At 52.1% G+C, this 18293-nt stretch overlaps 1 protein-coding gene across 3 annotated transcripts in view; it reads left to right on the plus strand.

Moving 5' to 3' along the window:
* Positions 1–2175: 2175 nt before the first annotated feature.
* CAMSAP1 (calmodulin regulated spectrin associated protein 1) overlaps positions 2176–18293 on the plus strand; it is a 57308-nt gene continuing 41190 nt past the window's right edge. For all 3 annotated transcript variants that reach the window (XM_060013792.1, XM_060013794.1, XM_060013795.1), the window contains exons 1-2: positions 2176–2334; positions 2497–2656. In XM_060013792.1, the coding sequence (XP_059869775.1) occupies positions 2497–2656 (160 nt within the window). In that variant the 5' untranslated portion in view covers positions 2176–2334. The remainder of the gene's footprint in view (positions 2335–2496; positions 2657–18293) is intronic.

Below are 18293 nucleotides of genomic sequence, written 5' to 3' on the forward strand. Positions count from 1 at the left end.
CATTAATGTAATATACTACATTAATAGAATGAGTAAAAATACCACACATGATCATCTCAATAGTCACACACATGAGAAGCATTTGCTGAAATCCAACACCCTTTCATGATAAAAACACTCAACAAAATAGGAATAGATGGGAACTTCCTCAACCTGATAAAGCCAAACCCCCCAGAGTTAACATCATACCTACTCCGTGGTGAAAGACTGGATGCTTTTCTAAGAGCAGAAACAAGACAAAGATGCTACTCTGCTACTTCTATTTAACGTTGTGCTGGAGGTTCTCCCAGGGAATTAGATGAGAAGAATAAAAGGCATTCAGCTGAAAAGGAAGAGGTACAACTATCTCTAGTCACAGATGTCACGATCTCATATGTAGGTAATCCTGATGGATCCTCCAAAAAATTGTTACAGCTAATAAGGTTGCAGGAAACAAAGTCAAGATCAATAAAAACCCCTGGAGTTGCCCTCCACCCCTTCTTTCTAGGAACTCTGTACCCCACCTGTCAGGGGATGGTCTTCCTTCCTCGTCCTTCCTACCGCCTATTCTTCACCCAGGAAACAGAATGATTCCTCTAAAGGGTCCGTCACCTCCTTCCTCCCCGTGTTCACAGCTCCTCCGTGGCTTCCCATCTCACTCAGAGAACAGGTCAAGGGTCTTACTGCGCAGATCTGCCACTGCCTCTCTGCCCCCGCGCCCCTTTCCTACCAGTGTCTCTGGATCCTGGGTTCCGGATTCAGTGCCTCCCTGCACTCCTGTCTCAGAGCCCCTGTGCCTGCTGTACCCCCTACCCAGACCGCAGCTGCCCCGGGTACACGCTCCTGCTTGCCCCTCACTTCCTGCAGGTCTTTGCTCAAGTGCCCCCTTACGGTTTTCCTTGCCTGCCTGCCCCCAGACCCGTTACCCTTTCACCACCTCGTGTCCTACACACGCGGTCACATTCTCCGCTAGACCTCAGCTCCCTGGGGGTGGGGGGCGGTGGGGCGGGCCGGGATTTGTGTTTTGTTCTCTGCTGTGAGCCAGAGTGAGGCTCTTGCCTGCACAGGAGTAAGTGTTCGTGGATGACAGGCTGAGTCCTCGGAGCTTACGTCGCTTGATAACCTGACTTAGGATGCTGGGTGAAGTGGAGGTTGGTAGCACCTTAAAAACCGCTGGAGGCTGGGAGCAGCTGTGAGCTTCACTCCCAGGGCCCCTTACTCATGGGAAACCATTTCTTCCTGCTGTCCTCCAGGCCTTGGGTCCCTGGACCCTGGCGTACGGCACAGGAGTGAGTCGCCCTGTCTTAGTTTGCCTGTGAGGTCTTCAGAAGCATCACTTACACAGGAGGTTTCACGGTGTTATTATAATTATTAGCCCCATACAGTTCCTGTGGTGGTGACTTTGTCAGGACGAAGCCAGCCCCTTTTGCAGGATGTGCCAGAGGCCCGTCCCCATGGCTACTCTCAGGGGTGAGGACGCTGCCGTTTGTCTCGGGTGTCCAGACGCCCACCTTCCCTGGCCCAGGCCCTGGAGACCATGGTTAGTGCCCACTCGGGGCGCGCCCGGGCACAGGTGATCCTGGCAGACTCTACACGCTGCAGGTGGAGGGGGTCTCCTCGGCCTCCAGTGCTGAGGCGGGAGGGCTCTCCGGGTGGGGTCCCCGGGCTCCCAGTCCCTATGGTAGGACACCCCAGGCTCTCTGGGTTACTTGTGTGTGGGGGTCTCTAGGCACCGAGGGCCGCTATGGGGTGAGGCGCCCCCGGCCTCCCAGCGCTGCGCTCCGGGAGGGGGAACCCCCGGGGCTGTTGTGGGGTGGAGGGTCGCGGTCGGCCTGCACAGGCGCTCGGCCCGTCGGGCGGCGGCTGGGGGCCAGTGGTCCGGACAACCCAATGCCGGGGAGGGGGAGGCGCGGCCCAGACAAAGAGATGCTGCGGGAGCCGCCGGGGCCTGTGCGCCCGCGCCGCCCGCGCCGCGCGGCCCCGCGCGGCCCCGCGCCCGCGCCCGCGGAAAGGGGACGGGTCTCGGGCGGCACCCACTGCGCCTGCGGAAGGGGGCGGGGCGAGCGCGGGCCGGCGCCCACTGCGCCTGCGGAAGGGGGCGGGACGGGCGCGGGCTGGCGCCGCACCCACTGCGCCTGCGCCGGCTTCGGCGGCGCGCGCGCTCCCGCCGGTTGGCCACCTCCTTAGCCGCCGCCGCCGCCGCCGCCTACGGCTCCGCGCACGCGCCCCCAGCCCCGGCCCGAGGCCTCGGCCCGCGCCCCCTGGCTCGCCGCCCCCCGGCCCCGCGGGCCCCGGCTCGGCCGCGCAGCATGCAGCAGCAACACCCGCGGCGGCGGCGACGGCGGCGGCTCTGAGGTGAGGCGGCGGGGACGCGGGCCGGGCGGCGGCGGGGCGCGGGGTGCGCGGGCGGTCGGTGCCCCGCGGCCCCACGCGGGTCCCGGGCGCGGCGAGGGGCGCGGCGCCTTTGTCCCGCCCGGTCCGGCGCGGCCGGCGCTGCAGCGGCCCTTTTGTGTGCAGATGGTGGACGCGGGCGGCTGCCCGATCGGGGAGGGCTGGAGGAGGATGGAGGCCGCGCCCGACGGCGCCGTGGACATCGTGCCGCTGGACCGCTACGACCCGGCGCGGGCCAAGATCGCCGCCAACCTGCAGTGGATCTGCGCCAAGGCCTATGGCCGAGGTGGGCCGGGGGCGCGGGGGAGGGGCCGGGCCTTTGTGCAGTGTCCCCGGCGTGCGGGGCGCGGAGGCGCGGGCTGGCCCGGTGCGCTCTGCGCTCGCGTCGGGGGGCGCGCGGGTCCTGCAGGTGCGGCCAGGGATCGGCGCTCCCCTGCGCTCGCGGGCGGAACCTCTCCTGTTCGGGCGGGTCGGGCGGGGGTCCAGGGCAGAAACCCTTGATCCCGGCCTTTCCCGATTCTTACCAAATGTCAGGTGTGGAATTCCCTAACGAGCATTCCTTTTAAATGGGTAGGGTTTCATCCGAATCATTACCTTCGGTTGATTCCTGTTTCGAAGAACTAGATAACCTTGTTATTGGTCAGGCCCTAATATGTTTAGTGGATTAAGACGCTCCGATTTCCGGCTCTTGGAATCTTACAGACCAAGTGATTCTCGTGATTGCTTGGCTCCGAAGGCTGTCTTTGATTAATTTCAGGTGCTTCGTTTCAGGTACAAAATTGAGTGCCGTGGAATCTTTAAATTGGAAGCATTTGTTTAAAAATTGCCTCTATTCTGGTGAAAACGTTCCTGTTTGTAGAGTGAGACCGAAGTGGAGAGAGAACCGTTTCAGAAGAGAGTCTGGTTGACTGGTTTTGAAAACTTGCTGAGCGGGCGTTTCCCGGTGACAGGATCTCACCGGTTGGAGTGGCCTGTGCTATGGATGGACTCGTCATGAGGATAAACACGCCCTGCAAGTCCTAGGGATTAAATGCAGCGCCTCATTTTAAGTTGGTTTTATAGCGTGCAAGGAGAGTTTCCCCCTTTATTTTGTGGATTTCAGTGTTACAGTTCTTTTTTATACTTCCACCAAGCTTTATCCAGTTCCGCGTAGTGTGATGGGGAAACAGTGATTTTGGGAAAATACAGAATTGATGAAAAGCACGAATGAAGTTTTAGAGTTAGGGACAGTGAACGAGTCATCCCGGAGCGGCCGCTTAAGGAAAAGGCTGTGACGGTTGAGCTCCGCAGGGCAGCGTGCGGCTGTCCCAACTCCGTGGCCTCCCCTTACACCCACCTCATGTCTCGTGTTGGCTGTCGGTTTGCTTTCCTTTATATTTCAGCACATTCGTTCACATCGCTAAACTCTCGCGGTTTCGTTTTACGGGTTTTTGCACCTGTCATGGCGACCGCTTTATTCTCATCAGGTTCTTGGATTCTTCTAGCTTCCTTCCATCTTCCCCGCCTTGCTTTTCCAGTGCTGTGTAGTATTTCACAGGAAGCTCGTTCACCGTTCCTGGGCGCTGGCTGGGTTCCAGGTCTCCGCTCTCAAGCACAGTGCGTTCTTGGGCATGGCTCTTGGGGCACATGTGCAAAGTTTCACTCCTGGGTATATTTTTAAGATTTTTGCATATGGAGGTGGCTAAGGTTCTGGTACTGAATGCTGTATAGACGCAGATGCTTTTAAAAAGCCCTCTCGTTGTTTGCTTTCCAATTTCTTAGGCTCAGTGAATGCATTTTTATCTTGTTGCATTCAGCTTTGGCATTCAGCATGGGACTTGTCAGCTCTCTGGCAATAAATATGCATCTCTTTCAGTGTCACTGTTGGATTAGTCGGGTTTTATTTCCAGTACCAAGTCACTCTTTAATACTTGTTGACTCTTCAGATAACTAATTCAAAAGCTGATATTAAAATTGGCTTTAAAGTTTTGAAATGACTGAAGGTGTGTATTTATAGAACAGAACGTGGGCAGGAGCTGCAGGAGACGAGAGGCTGTCTGAGGCTCTAAGGCTGGGCTGCACGTTGCCCATCCCTTGGCTGGGTTGTGCTCATCAAACTGACCTCAGGAGGTCTGCTTTCCAGTCAGTTTTGCAAAATGAGAATGCTTCTCCATTCTGTACCTTGCTTCAGGAAGGGGAGCCGGTGTAATTTTTTTTTCTAACTGAGAGCTGCTCTTTAAATTTACAAATTCGGGTGATCCCATTTCAGATGACGGAGAAGACTCGCCTGGGCTCAGCTGAAGTGATTTATTTAGTGGGTGTGGGGGTCACAGCCTGGGTGGGAGGTTCCCTGCTACCCAGCGTGGGGTGCTGTCTTTCAGGAGACAGGCTGGGGAGGGGGTTTTGTTAGGATAGCTTGGATCTTTCCCCCCAGAGCTCTTCCTAATCCAGGGGCCTGCTCTTTGTTTCGTCTTCTGGACGTCTCCACGTGCGTCTCCAGCTTAGCTTTCAGTTAATTAGACACGGCAGTTTCAGTCTGCATGCTTTAACTGTAAATCAGCTTTTGGTGGGCATGATGGTGGAAGTGGCCTAAATCTTTACTGGTTACACGGTTGTTCATTAGGTAGCTAAACGAAACCCAGCACTGTTTGTATAGGAACTGAAAGCATGCGGATGCTCCAGGGCTAGGTGCTCTGAGGCTGCCTTGTTTTGCGTTTGCCTTTTGGGACTCTCTCTGTGTCCCCAAGGCCACCGTCTGCCATTTGGAGTAAGTGAGGGGGCTCAGGAGCTCACCCTTGGCCGGGCCTGGAGGAGGCATATGGTTGTGCAGAAACGTTTCCTCCAGTTTTCTGCCTCTGGTGCCACAGCCAGGAACCGTGGGCCGGCTTGTGCTTTTATTTTTAGATTCTCCTCTTTTTTGGGTTAACTCTTGTTTCACGGACAGTGTTTCAATCATTTCTTCAGAAATAATATATTGGATATGTGGAAAGTTGCTCACTTGAAAGTGTCAGTAAGAAGTAGAAGAACCTGCTCAGCTGGAATATTTTTGTGACGTCCTTTTGGGTGAAAGTTGTAGTTAATTGGTAACGTTTACAGGTGTGACTTGGAAGTTTATTTTACAGAATAGAGTGCTGGACTGGAGCTACTGCATTCCTGACTTTTGATTTTAGTCCATGACCTTAGGAAACCTAAAGGTATTTGGGCCTTGGTTTCAGGGACAGTGGGGGAGTAATAGCTTTTGTTATCTCCCAAGGACAATGTTGAAAAAGTGACCCAGGGAAAGTACTAGAAGGCACTCGGCTACTCGCAAGTGTGTTGCTGTGTGGCTCAGTGGTGGTCGTTTCGCCCTCTGAGGAGCCCTGGAAGCCAAGCTGCAACTCACCACGGGCTGAGCTGCCCTGAACCACGCCAGACTGGACCGCAGGGGCCACCAGGGTCACCCTTCCCTTTTTACCAGCAGTCAGCTGGGATTGAGAGGGGCCACAGGGCTGTCCGGAGCCCACTGCTAGTGAGGGGTGGACACTCTTGTCCTTCCACAATCTTGTTAATTAAACCACTGATTTGGAAACCACGTTGTGGGAGGGGAAATCTGTGCGGCCATGGGCGGGGTATTTGTAACCAAGCCGCTGCCGGCTGTCTCATTGCTTAGACCACAAGGACAGCTCGGGCTCTCTGTTTGATATTGATATTATTGATATTAGGAGCAAAATCCCTTCGTTGTCAACTCCAGGGGGTCACCACCTTCCTTTGTTGTCTGATGTTTGGCTAAAAGGGAGCACGTGCTCAGCACTCCTCTCCCGGCCCGGAACCGGAAATGACATCGGCCTCTGCTCTCGCCCCTGGACTCGCGGGGGACCAGTGGCTGCTCGAGTCTTGGTGGGGAGGCCCTCGTTCGTAAGCACGTTGGCAAGTTCCTTTGATGTGATGATTTGCTCAGATTATTGGTTATTGAGTTAGATTTTATATTTTAATAGTCTTTTGTTTTTGGCACGGGATTTTTTTTTCTTTGCGGTACGCGGGCCTCTCACTGTTGTGGCCTCTCCCGTTGCGGAGCACAGGCTCCGGACGCGCAGGCCCAGCGGCCATGGCTCACGGGCCCAGCCGCTCCGTGGCGTGTGGGATCTTCCCGGACCGGGGCACGAACCCGCGTCCCCTGCATCGGCAGGCGGACCCTCAACCACTGCGCCACCAGGGAAGCCCCTTAGCGCGGGATTTGAGTGCTGCTTAGTTGGGAGCTTACGGAGCAGCCTGGGTGCATCTGCTCAGTGGTACGAGGTACTGTGGGGGTCAGGTCGCTGGCTGGCATTGTAGCCTGACCTTCCGCTCTGCGTGGGTGTGCTGAGAAGCGCCTGGTGTCTGTGAGGTCAGGGGTCAGGGTTACCCCATTTAGTGCCATGTCTGCAGGACAGAGTCAGTGCTCACGTACTTGTCAGATTGGTGATAGAGTTGGAAATGCCTTTGAAACAGGTGGAATAGAAAGATTTCTGTCCTGGTGGCCGTACGTGGATGAATTTTCATTTCTAAAGCTATAGCAGTCTGTACAAGTTCCCTTTCCTGTCCTGATGCCACAAATTAAATTTTAGCCAAGGAATGTAAATCTGTCTCTAAGTTCAGACTTTGAATCTGAGCGACCCTCAGAAGGGTCGGCCCCTGTTGTGCTTCAGGATGTTGAATTTGTGGAAGTATTCTGACAAAAGCCCTTAATATTTTCTCTGTGTGACATTTATCCTCCTGATAGCTGATAGCTTCTGCTGCTGGTCTTTTGGTGGCTGTACCACCATTGTATGTGCCAGTCTCCTGTTCTACTTCCTACTTCAACTGTTGAGAAACTCAGATTGCTGTCATTTTTCATCCAATCACATGGTGGCCAGGATGGAGCCAATACTGCATTCACGCAGCCAGTAATGGCCGTCATGTGCGCATGAAGTTGTATGACGTTATCTCTTTAGTTGCTTAAAAGCCACATGAATCATTGACACATACAAAGGAAAATGAAATAATGCAAGGACTGAAAAATGGCGGCATGGCGTTAGTCCACGGGCTGTCTTGAGGTAGAATATGGAACTGTCTGGTGGGCACCCAGGGACCAGGGCTGCAGGCAGGGGGCAGTGGTCGCTGTGGGAGGGCTGCCGGGGGAGGCTCCGTGGGGAGACGGGCTTTGAAGGGTGCCTGGTATTTGGAACACCACCCCCAAGAGTAGAGCAGAGCGCATCCGGCAGGTTCCGTGCAGAGGAAGAAGAGTTCTTGGGCCCTGAGTCGATTAACCTTGTTGTGACAGAGGATTCGTGGACCGAAATAGTAGGTGATTAGTTTGGAAAACAGTGAGGGCCAGATTGTTCACGGTGTTGCAGGCTGGCTAGCGAGTTCTTTCACGATGTATGCCTCGGGAGGTTTTCGCGTGGGGTGGTGATGGGCTGAGAGACAGCCTGGCGAGGTTCTTCTAGCAGGTTAGAGTGCGAAGAGGCTGCAGTCAGTGGAGTATCCAGGAGCTCGTCTCAGCCCGTTCAGGCCGCTGTAACAAGACATCAGAGACTGGGTGGCTTAAGAACAACAGACATTTTTCTCATGATTTTGGAGGGTGGAAGTTCAAGGTCAAGGTGCGGTAGATTCGGTGTCTGGTGAGAGCCTGCTTCCTGATTTGTAGACGGCCGTCTTCTCGCTGCGCCCTCATGGCAGAAAGGGTGAGGGAGCTTCATTATATGGGCTCAGATCCCATTCCTGAGGGCTCCACCCTCATGACCTAATCGCCTTCCCAAAGCCCCATCTCCTAATACCTTCTTCTCCTTGGGGGTTAGGTTTCATTACGTGAATTTTGGGGGACACACCCATTAAGTCCATTGCAGAGCTGATGTCGCTTTGGCTTGAAGAACCAAGGTCTTGGCCAGCTTGTCGGCAGTGGGAACAGGAAAGGTAGGTTGAGCCAACAGATATTAGGAAAGCAGAGTGGTCGAGACTGGGCTGATGTGAGGTGGGCTGGCAAGTGGGCGCGCGCGGGGAGGGGTCAGCTGGGGGCCGCCTGGAGCCTGCGGTGCCCTTGACGGGGGTGTTTAGAGTCTCTATTCCCTGGGGCTTTCCTGCTTTCATGGCTTTGTTGTCGCATAGACAGAGGTGATCTTTGAGTTTTATTTCTGTTTCTGATTTCTTTCGTGTTCCCTCGCCTAGCCCTCTCTTTCTTATTGTCCATGCTAACTAGTTCACTTAAATATCCCTCAGTCACTGTCCTCCAGTTATTTCAAACTCAGGCAAAAGTAAACTTGAATCAGTTCAGCTGAACAGTATGTTGTGGCCTGTGGGGTCCTCAGCGTGCTTCTCAGGGCTCACGGGGTGCTGGCCGTGGCCTTGCAAACGTAGACCTGTGATGCAAGGCCAAGGAGACTAGTGCCTGAGAGAGGAGCAAGCGCTCCGGCAGAACAGGTAAGGGAGGGTGAGAAACACCCCTGAGGGAATCTGGAATGTTCCATTCAAGAAGGTAAAGCCGACTGTGCGGCTCAGGTGGGTAAGAACCTAGTGAAGGTGAGGGAACAGTCCGGGACAAGGAGGGCGGGGAGAGTGCTGCACCCTCCAGGCTAAGGGAAAGCAGAGCGTTCTAGTTGGGGTGGGATGTGAACTTCGCTGCTGCAGAGTTAGATGAATGCAAGATGAATGTAGATTGGACAGAACGCCTAGGGCCAGATCTTGGAATGCCTTGAATGGCTGATAATTTGGGGTTTTTGTTGTATGTGAATTGGGGAGCCATTGAAGATTTCTCAGGAGGGAAGAGATGTATTAAACCTTGGCTTTTTAGAGAAGTCTCTGTAGGATGGGTTAATGCCCATTGTTGGGTATACAGTGAAGAATTTTATTTTGCACCTTTGAGAAAACGAACTTCATTGAGATAGATGTACTTCACATACAATAAAATGCACACTTTTTTTTTTTTTTTTTTTTTTTTGCGGTACGTGGGCCTCTCACTGCTGTGGCCTCTCCCGTCGCGGAGCACAGGCTCTGGACGTGCAGGCTCAGCGGCCATGGCTCACGGGTCCAGCCACTCCGTGGCATGTGGGATCTTCCCGGACCGGGGCACGAACCCGCGTCCCCTGCATCGGCAGGCGGACTCTCAACCACTGCGCCACCAGGGAAGCCCAATGCACACGTTTTTAAGAGTGTAGTTTGATGAGTTTAAACAAATGCATACACCCCTGTGCACAGGGCCACAATCAAGGTAAGACCTTTTCATCACCTCCGAGGGTTTCCTTGAGCCCCCTGCAGTCAGTCCCCGCCCATAGGCTCACTGATGTGCTCCTGTCACTGTAGATTAGGTTGGTCCTTCTGGAGTGTCACATGCCTCTAGTCATACATCAGGTGTTCTTGGTCTGGCTTCCTTTACTTACTAGTATTTTAGAGACCCATCCATGTGTAGAGACCTTTTCGCTTAGGGCTGCTAATAGTCTTCATTGTTTGGCTCCCCACATTTTACTTACCTTTTAAAAAAATTTATTCATTCATTCATTTATTTTGGCTGCGTTGGGTCTTAGTTGTGGCACGCGGGACCTTCGTTGTGGCATGCGGGATCTTTTTTAGTTGCGGCGTGCAGACTTCTTAGTTGCGTTTTAAAACATTTATTTATTTATTTAATACTTAGTTGTTGATGGACACTCGGATTGCTTCCAGTTTTGTCTACTATGAAGAAAGCTGCTGTGAATATTCAAGTCTGTGTGGGCGTGTGTTTTCATTTGTCTTGGGTAGATACCTGGCCATGGAGTTACTGGGTCATATAAGTGTGTTTAACCGCTCAGTTGTTTTCCATAGTGGCTGTGTCATGTTTTATGTCCACCAGCAAAGTGTGGCATGAGAGTTGCAGTTGCTCTGTATCCTTGCCAACACGTGGCATTGTCAGTGTTTTAAATAGTAGCCATTCAAGTGGGTGGGCTGTGATAACTCATTGTGGTTTGGGTATGCATTTCCCTGCTGACTAATGATGATGAGCTTTTTTTTTTTTTAATAAATGTATTTATTTGTGTTTTGGCTGCATTTGGTCTTCGTTGCTGCACATGGGCTTTCTCTAGTTGCGGCGAGCGGGGGCTACTCTTCGTTGCAGTGCAGGGGCTTCTCATTGCGGTGGCTTCTCTCGTTTCAGAGCACGGGTTCTAGGCGCGCGGGCTTCAGTAGTTGCGGCACACAGGCTCTAGAGCGCAGGCTCAGTAGTTGTGGTGCATGGGCTTAGTTGCTCCCTGGCACGTGGGATCTTCCCGGACCAGGGATCGAACTCGTGTCCCCTGTATTGGCAGGTGGATTCTTAACCACTGTGCCACCAGGGAAGTCCCAGGGCTTGGATTATTGATTTGAGATCTATCCTCTTTTCTAGTGTAAGCATTTAGTGCTATAAATTTTCCACACGGTACTGCCTTAGCCGCATCCCACATATGTTGGTATGTTGTATTTTCGTTCAGTTCGATGTATCTCTCTTTATTTCCTTTGATACTTCCTATTTGATTCATGAATTATTTAAAAGTGTGATTTCCAGTTGTTGAGATTTTCCTGTTTGTGTTTTAGGTATTATTTCTAGTCTGGTTCCATTATGGTAGGATAGCACACTCTGTGTGAGTTCTGTTCTTTTAAACTTGTTAAGGTTTGTTTTATGGCCCAGGATAAGGTCTGTTTTGGTGAATGTTCTGTGGGCATTTGAAGAAAGGCGTTTTCTGTTGCTGGGTGGAGTGTTCTACACAGGTCAGTTAGATTCTCTTTATTGGTTGTGTTGTTCAGATCTTCCTCCTTGTTGATTTTATGTCTGAATTCTGTCAGTTCTGGTAGGTGATGTTTAAGTCCCTCACTATGCTTGTAGTGTCTATTTCTCTTTACAGCTCTGTCCATTTTTTTTTTTTTTAAATGAGTTCTGAGGCTCTGTACTTTGGTGCGTACACATTAAGGGTTGTAAAGTCTTCTTGGTGGATTGACCCCTTTACTGTTAATGTAATGTCCCGCTTTGTCTCTAGTAATTTTCTTTCTACTTTATCAGATATTAATATAGCTATTCCTGTTTTTTTTTTTAAACAATGTTTGCCTGTTATAGCCTTCTCTATCCCTTTACTTTCAGTCTACCTACATCGTTGAATTTGAAGTAAGCTGCTTATAAACCACATATAGTTGTGTTGTGTTTTTTAACCTGCTCTGCCAATCTTTGTGTTTTACTCGGTGTATTTAGAGTATTTACGTTTAATGTAATTGTTACTGTTTAAGTCTGACATTATTTATTCTGTTTGTTTCTGTTGTTCCTGGTTTTGTTTTGTTTTTTGGGGCCTTCTTGTGGATTACTTGACTGTTTTTTAGGATTCCATCTTGATTTATTTATCTCATTTTGGGGTATATCTGTATAGCTATCTTAGTGATTGCTCTGGGTATTACAGTATACGCATGTGACTTCCAACAGTTGACAGGTATTGTTTTATCATTTTGAGTGAGGTGTGGAAACCTTTTGTCCATTTAGGTTCCTTTGCTCTCCCCACTTTTTTTTTTTTTTTGCGGTACGCGGGCCTCTCCTGTCGCGGAGCACAGGCTCCAGATGCGCAGGCTCAGCGGCCATGGCTCACGGGCCCAGCTGCTCCGCGGCATGTGGGATCCTCCCGGACCGGGGCACAAACCCGTGTCCCCTGCATCGGCAGGCGGACTCTCAACCACTGCGCCACCAGGGAAGCCCCCGCTCTCCCCACTTTTAAATACTACCGTTGTCCTGAGTACCTGAAGGTGTTGTAGATTTGTTTGTCATCAGATATAATTTAGAAAACTCAGGAGAAGGGTAGTCTATTGTATTTACACTTATTACCCATTTCTTTACATTATTTTTTCTTCCTGGTTCTCCAAGATTCCTTTTTTTTTTTAATCATTTTCACAGTTCCCTTTTTTAAAAAATTTATTTATTTAATTTATTTTTTGCTGTGTTGGGTTTTCGTTGCTGTGTGCGGGCTTTCTTTAGTTGCAGCGAGCGGGGGCTACTCTTCGTCGTGGTGCACAGGCTTCTCATTGTGGTGGCTTCTCTTGTGGAGCATGGGCTCTAGGTGCGCGGGATTCAGTAGTTGTGGCACGCGGGCTCAGTAGTTGTGGCTCACAGGCTCTAGAGCACAGACTCAGTAGTTGTGGTGCATGGGCTTAGTTGCTCCGTGGCATGTGGGATCTTCCTGGACCAGGGCTTGAACCCGTGTCTCCTGCATTGGCAGGCGGATTCTTAACCGCTCTGCTACCAGGGAAGACCTTTGTATTTTTTTTAATCATTTTCTTTCTATTTGGAGAATTTCCTTTAGCCTCTTTTTTTTTTTTTTTTTTTTTTTTTTTGCTGTACACGGGCCTCTCACTCTTGTGGCCTCTCCCGTTGCGGAGCACAGGCTCCGGATGCGCAGGCTCAGCGGACATGGCTCACGGGCCCAGCCGCTCCGTGGCATGTGGGATCTTCCCGGACCGGGGCACGAACCTGCGTCCCCTGCATCGGCAGGCGGACTCTCAACCACTGCGCCACCAGGGAAGCCCCCTCCTTTAGCCTCTTTTAAGGTTTTCTAGAGACAATTTTTTTTTTCCTAAGTTTTCTTTTGTCTGTGAATGTCTTTATTTCTCCTTCATTCCTTGAGGATAGTTTTGCCAGATATGGAATCTGGTTGGCAGTTCTTTTCCTCAAGCACTTGTAATGTGTGCCACTTCCCCCGGCCTCTGTGGCTCAGAGGAGAAACCCACTGTCAGTTGAGTTGGTGTTCCCTTTTCCTTCACGTGTTCTTTCTTTACAGCTGCTCCAAAATACTTTGTCTTTAGTTTTCATAAGTTCAATTATGCTGTGTCTTGGCTTGGAGTTTTTGGGTGTAGCCTATCTGGGGTCCACTCAGTTTCTTGAAATCAGTGGGTTTATATGTTTTGCCATGTTTGGGAAGTTTTCAGCCATTATTTCCTTAAATATTGTTTCAGCCCTACTCACCTTCTTTCCTGGGACTCCAGTGATACGAATATTGGATCTTTTGTTATTCTCCCACAGGTCCCTGAGGCTCTGTCCATTTTATTTTTTTCAGTATATTTTCTCTGTTGTTCAGATTGGGTAAATTCTGTTTATCTGTCTGCAAGGTCACTGATTCTGTCCTCTGTCATCTCTACTTTACTGTTGAGACTAGTGAGTTTTAAAGTCTGTGACTCTGTTTTGCAGTTCTGTGTTTGATTCCTTTTATGACTCCTTTGCTGACTTTTTTTTCCAGTTTTCGTTTATTTCGGGAGACTTGTGATCGCCTGCGGAGCCATGTTTTTACACTTGTTTTAAAGCCCCTTGTCGGATAATTCCAACGCCTTGGTGTCAGTCGATTCTCTTTTCTCATTAAAGTCATGGTTTTCTTGCTTCTGGTTATGGTAGGCGATCTTTGCTTGCTTCCTGATCATTGTGGCTCTATGTTAGGTGAGTCTGGGTGCTACTTAAGTTTCTTTGTCATCGTCAGCAGTCTCCCTGCTGAGGTCCTGCCTGCAGGTCCTGGCCACTCTGGACTGTGGCTCCAGCGGCAGTGTCATGTCCAGAGCCTCGTGGTACCATTTTGCTGTACTTGGTATGTCTGGTGCCTCTGGGCTTCCCGCCGTCCCTGCGGGCGCTGCTTTAGGAGGCGGAAGGAGCGCCTCTGGGTGGGGTGGGATTCTCTGTGGCGGCCGCCCCTGCCTCTGGGGGATGCAGAGTGTTTCCTGGGCTGCCCGTCATGCTGAGGTCACACTGCTGGACTCCCCTGGTTCCCGGTGATGAGTGGGGGTGTCTCTGGCCTGATGGGAAGGAGAGCGCTTCCAGGTTGGGTGCCCTGTGGAGGTGGGTGTGGGGCTTCCTGTCGCTCCCTCGCTGCTTCTGCCAGCCTGGCCTGGTGTAGTAGGTGGGACTCCCCTTCCACCTGGAGCAGGAATGAGCCCGCTTGGCTTGCCTTCTGTTTCCAGGCTGGGGGTCAGGAAGTACCAGGCCTGGGTCACCTTTTGTTGAGGGGGTGTTGTAAGACGCCCTGTTGTTGTGCGTGGCCAGTCCTGGGTTCCCAGCCAGCTTGCCTTCCTCGTCCACCTTTCAGAGTTCTCTGCTGGGTAGCCTTTGAGTTCCTTCCAGGGTTTACAGTTGTGCCCAGTAGAGAGGAGCAGGGAAGGACTAATCTGTGCCACCTCGTCCTGACTAGAGGCTCCTTCTGGCCGCTTTGCACGCTCTTCCTTTGTCTGTGGATTTTAGCAGTGTCACTGTGATGTTCTTTGGTGTGTGGATTTCTCCCTCCCTCCCTTCCTCCCTTCCTTCTGGGAAGCATGAATTTTACAAGTATTGGAAAATGCTTGTCCATTATCTGTCGGAATACTGTTTCTGCCCCATATTTTCTCTCCTTTCTTTCTGGGTCTCCAGTCACACTCCTGCGACACTAAGCGGTGTTCGTCGTTTACCTTCTGTTGCTGTGTTTTCTCTCCTCTGCGTGTAATGTGCTATTCGGCAATCCAGTGTGGAAATTCAGTTCAGTTCAGTTTAGTTTAGTTTAGTTTAGTTACTGTATTTTTCTGCTCTGGAATTCCTACTTGGTTCTTTTTCAAATCTGCCAAGTTCTTTTGTCTTTTTTTAAAAAATAATTTCCACTTTTCTGCCAGAATCCTCAGTCTTATCTGTTTTCGTTTCATTGTTTTAAGCACGGTCATTGAAAGTCTGGCTGATACCTCCGGTTAGGGGTCCCGAGGGCCCGTTATTTCATCCTTGGTTTTCAGCCATTTGATTATGAAGTGTGTGGACCTGGTTTCCTTCAAGTTGGTTCCTAAGCCTGTAAATTGATTTCTTACCAGATATGGGGAGATTCTAGGCATTATTTATTCAAATGCTTTTTCTGTGCCCATCTCCCTTCTGCAGTGACGTAATTACTAAATCTTTCGATGTTGTCCCACAGCTCCCTTAGGCTCTGCCTTTCATTCTGTTGATTTTCCCTCTGCTCTTCAGGTAGATTTCTTCTGTTAGTCTGTCTTCAAGTTCACTGACTCTTTCCTCTGTTGTTTGGTTTGCCTTTTTTCTTTTTTTAATTGAACTTAATTTTTATTTCTTTATACAATTTTTAAAGGTTACTTTCCATTTACAATTATTACAAAGTATCAGCTAGATTCCCTGCGTTGCACAACACATCCTTGAGCCTTCGTCACACCCAGTTGTTTGTACCCTCCTCTCCCCCACCACTGGTAACCACTAGTTTGTTCTCTCCATCTGTGAGTCCGCTTCTGTTTTGTTCATCTTTTGAATCTGTCATTGAATTTCTTGTTGATAACGGTATTTTGCAGTTCTGAAGGTTTGGTTTTTTTTTTAAATAGTTTTTATTTCTCTGTTAATAACTTATATCTTTCCGTTTGTTTCAGGAGGGCCTCGTGGGGCCTTGTTTTAAAGTCTTCAGTAATCCTAACATCTGGGTCATCTCCGGGTTGGCGTCTGTTGGCTCTCTTTTCCCCTGAGAATTGGTCGCGCTTTCCTGTCTCTATGTGTTGAGTACTAATGGATTGTGTCCTGGACATTTTTTTAAAATTAATTAATTACTTTTGGCTGCATTGGGTCTTGGTTGCTGCGCGTGGGCTTTCTCTAGTTGTGGTGAGCGGGGGCTACTCTTTGTTGCGGTGCACATGCTTCTCACTGCGGTGGCTTCTTTTGTTTCAGAGCACAGGCTCTAGGCGCGCGGGCTTCAGTAGTTGTGGTGTGCGGGCTCAGTAGTTGTGGCTTGTGGGCCCTAGAGCGCAGGCTCAGTAGTTGTGGTGCGAGGGCTTAGTTGCTCCGCGGCATGTGGGACCTTCCCGCATCAGGGCTCGAACCCGTGTCCCCCGCATTGGCAGGCGGATTCTTTTTTTTTTTTTTTTTTTTTTTTCGGTACGCGGGCTTCTCACTGTTGTGGCCTCTCCCGTTGCGGAGCACAGGCTCCGGACGCGCAGGCTCAGCGGCCATGGCTCACGGGCCCAGCCGCTCCGCGGCATGTGGGGTCTTCCCAGACCAGGGCACGAACCCGTGTCCCCTGCATCGGCAGGCGGACTCCCAACCACTGCGCCACCAGGGAGCCCCTGCCCTGGACACTTAGAATCTTATGCTGTGAGCCTGTTTCTGCTGAAATCTTTTGGGTGATGCTTGTGTTTTTGGTGCTCTGTTAGCAGCTGGGTGGCAGTAAACCCCGGTAAGTTCAGACCAGAAGTCTGTTTGGCCATGTGTGGGCAGTGGTTCCAAGGTCAGTTCGGTTCTCTGGGTCTGTCACACATGGGCCACTTGGGGTCACCAGGACAGTGTACACGGGTTCAGGATTCCTTATCCACCCCCTCTTCTCTGTGGTCCCCCACCCCCTCTCCCGGGGTTCCCAGGGGTCTCTCTTCCTGGCTTGTTGACTAGAAGCCAAGCCTGTGTGTTTCCCACAACCGAGCCTGCCTCAGCAAAGGCGGGGAAAAGCGCCCTTGGCGCCCACCTATCCCGCCACCGCTGGGATATGGTTTTGTTCTGGAGCTCGCCTGGTGTAGGGGAGGAGAGTCACTGGGCTGTGCCCGGTGGGGCCAGCTGCTGGCTGTTTTCTTTCCCTTCTGTCTGGCATCTCCAGTGAAGGGTGGGGTGCAGGCAGGGCTCCAGAATTAGAAGCCCTCTGTGAGTGCCTGTTTCCACAGCCAGAGTGTATAAGTAAGGGACTTCTCGACGGAGCCCGTCAGCCACCTCTGCAGCCTGTCTAGTGGATTCTCAGGGGTACGGATGTTTCTGCCTGTGAGCCCACAGGACATTCTGGCTTAGTTGGTCTGGGGTGGGGTGGACACTGCCGTGGTTTTGAAGCTCTCAGGTGGTGAGGCTCACTGCCCTGCTGTGTCGTGGAGGCTTGCCGTCGTGGTTTTCCTCAGACTGGGTTGGAACCCGTCTCGGGCTTCAGGTTGGGGTTGGCGCCTACCTGGGAGTCCTTGCCCACCCCCCCATGTGCTGCCACGTCTCCGTTCCCCCCCCCCCCCACGGTGAGTCATGTGGCTTTGGTAGACAGGATGGGACAACGTGTGACAGCAACAGGAGGGGTGCTTCCTTGGTGGTCTTTTTAGCCTGATAATACAATTGATAACTAATACTTGCGTGAGTTTTGTTGCGCTCCAGGCTCCGCTCGTAGCGTGGTGACTTACACCTACGTTTTGATTCAGTCCTCTCCCAACCCCGGAGACAGGCCTTCGTAGTGTCCATGGTTTGCACTCGAGGCCGGGATTCTGACCGGCCAGGTGAGAGGCGCACCCGATCAAGGCCAGGCTGACGTGCTCGGGTCCTGTTCTCAGCGCACATGCTGTCCTCTAGCTCCGATCCTCTGTTCACCCGACCAGCTGGCGCCGTTCCTTCTTCTGCGTGGAGCGCCGACCCTGTTTTACCTGTAGTCTTGTCCGCATCCTCTAGCCCTTCTCGCGGCCTTCCCAGCAGGCCCGCTTCAGAGTCCTGAGCCTCGAGGGCTGCGGCCACAGCTGCAGGACCGCGCTTGCTTTGTCTCCTGATGTTTCTGCTGAATGACAGTGGCCCTCAGACAGCTGCGCCTCACACCTGTGTCCCCAAGGCAGCGTCCTCAGGCCACTGTCCCACCAGCTCGGTCCGGCTCAGCGCTTGGCGGTGACGCCCACATGGGTCCTTGCGCCGTTGCGGCTGCTGACCGAGGGCCCCTGGGCAGTGGGATGGCCGTGCCCCCGCCCGTGTCGGGAGACGGGAGGGCGAGCGAGCCGGAGGGCGAGCGGGGAGGGGCGGGTCCCGGTGCTGTCCCCGGAGGTGACCCTGCCTCCCTCCCAGGCTCACTTCCCAGCCAGCTGCGTCCGGGTCCTGCCCTGACTCCCGGCGTGGGTCCCCCCTGCTCCCCGCCGACGGAGAAGGTGGCCCCCTGTGCTGAGCGAGCGCCGTCCGCGCTCCTGGGTGGGGTCACCTCGAGGTGTGGCCTGAGCGTGGGCGCCGCGGGGGTGGCCGGGGTGGGGGTGGGGCGGAGTGAGAGAGC

This window comes from Delphinus delphis, chromosome 6, assembly GCF_949987515.2.
Source record: "Delphinus delphis chromosome 6, mDelDel1.2, whole genome shotgun sequence".
Lineage (NCBI taxonomy): Eukaryota > Metazoa > Chordata > Mammalia > Artiodactyla > Delphinidae > Delphinus > Delphinus delphis.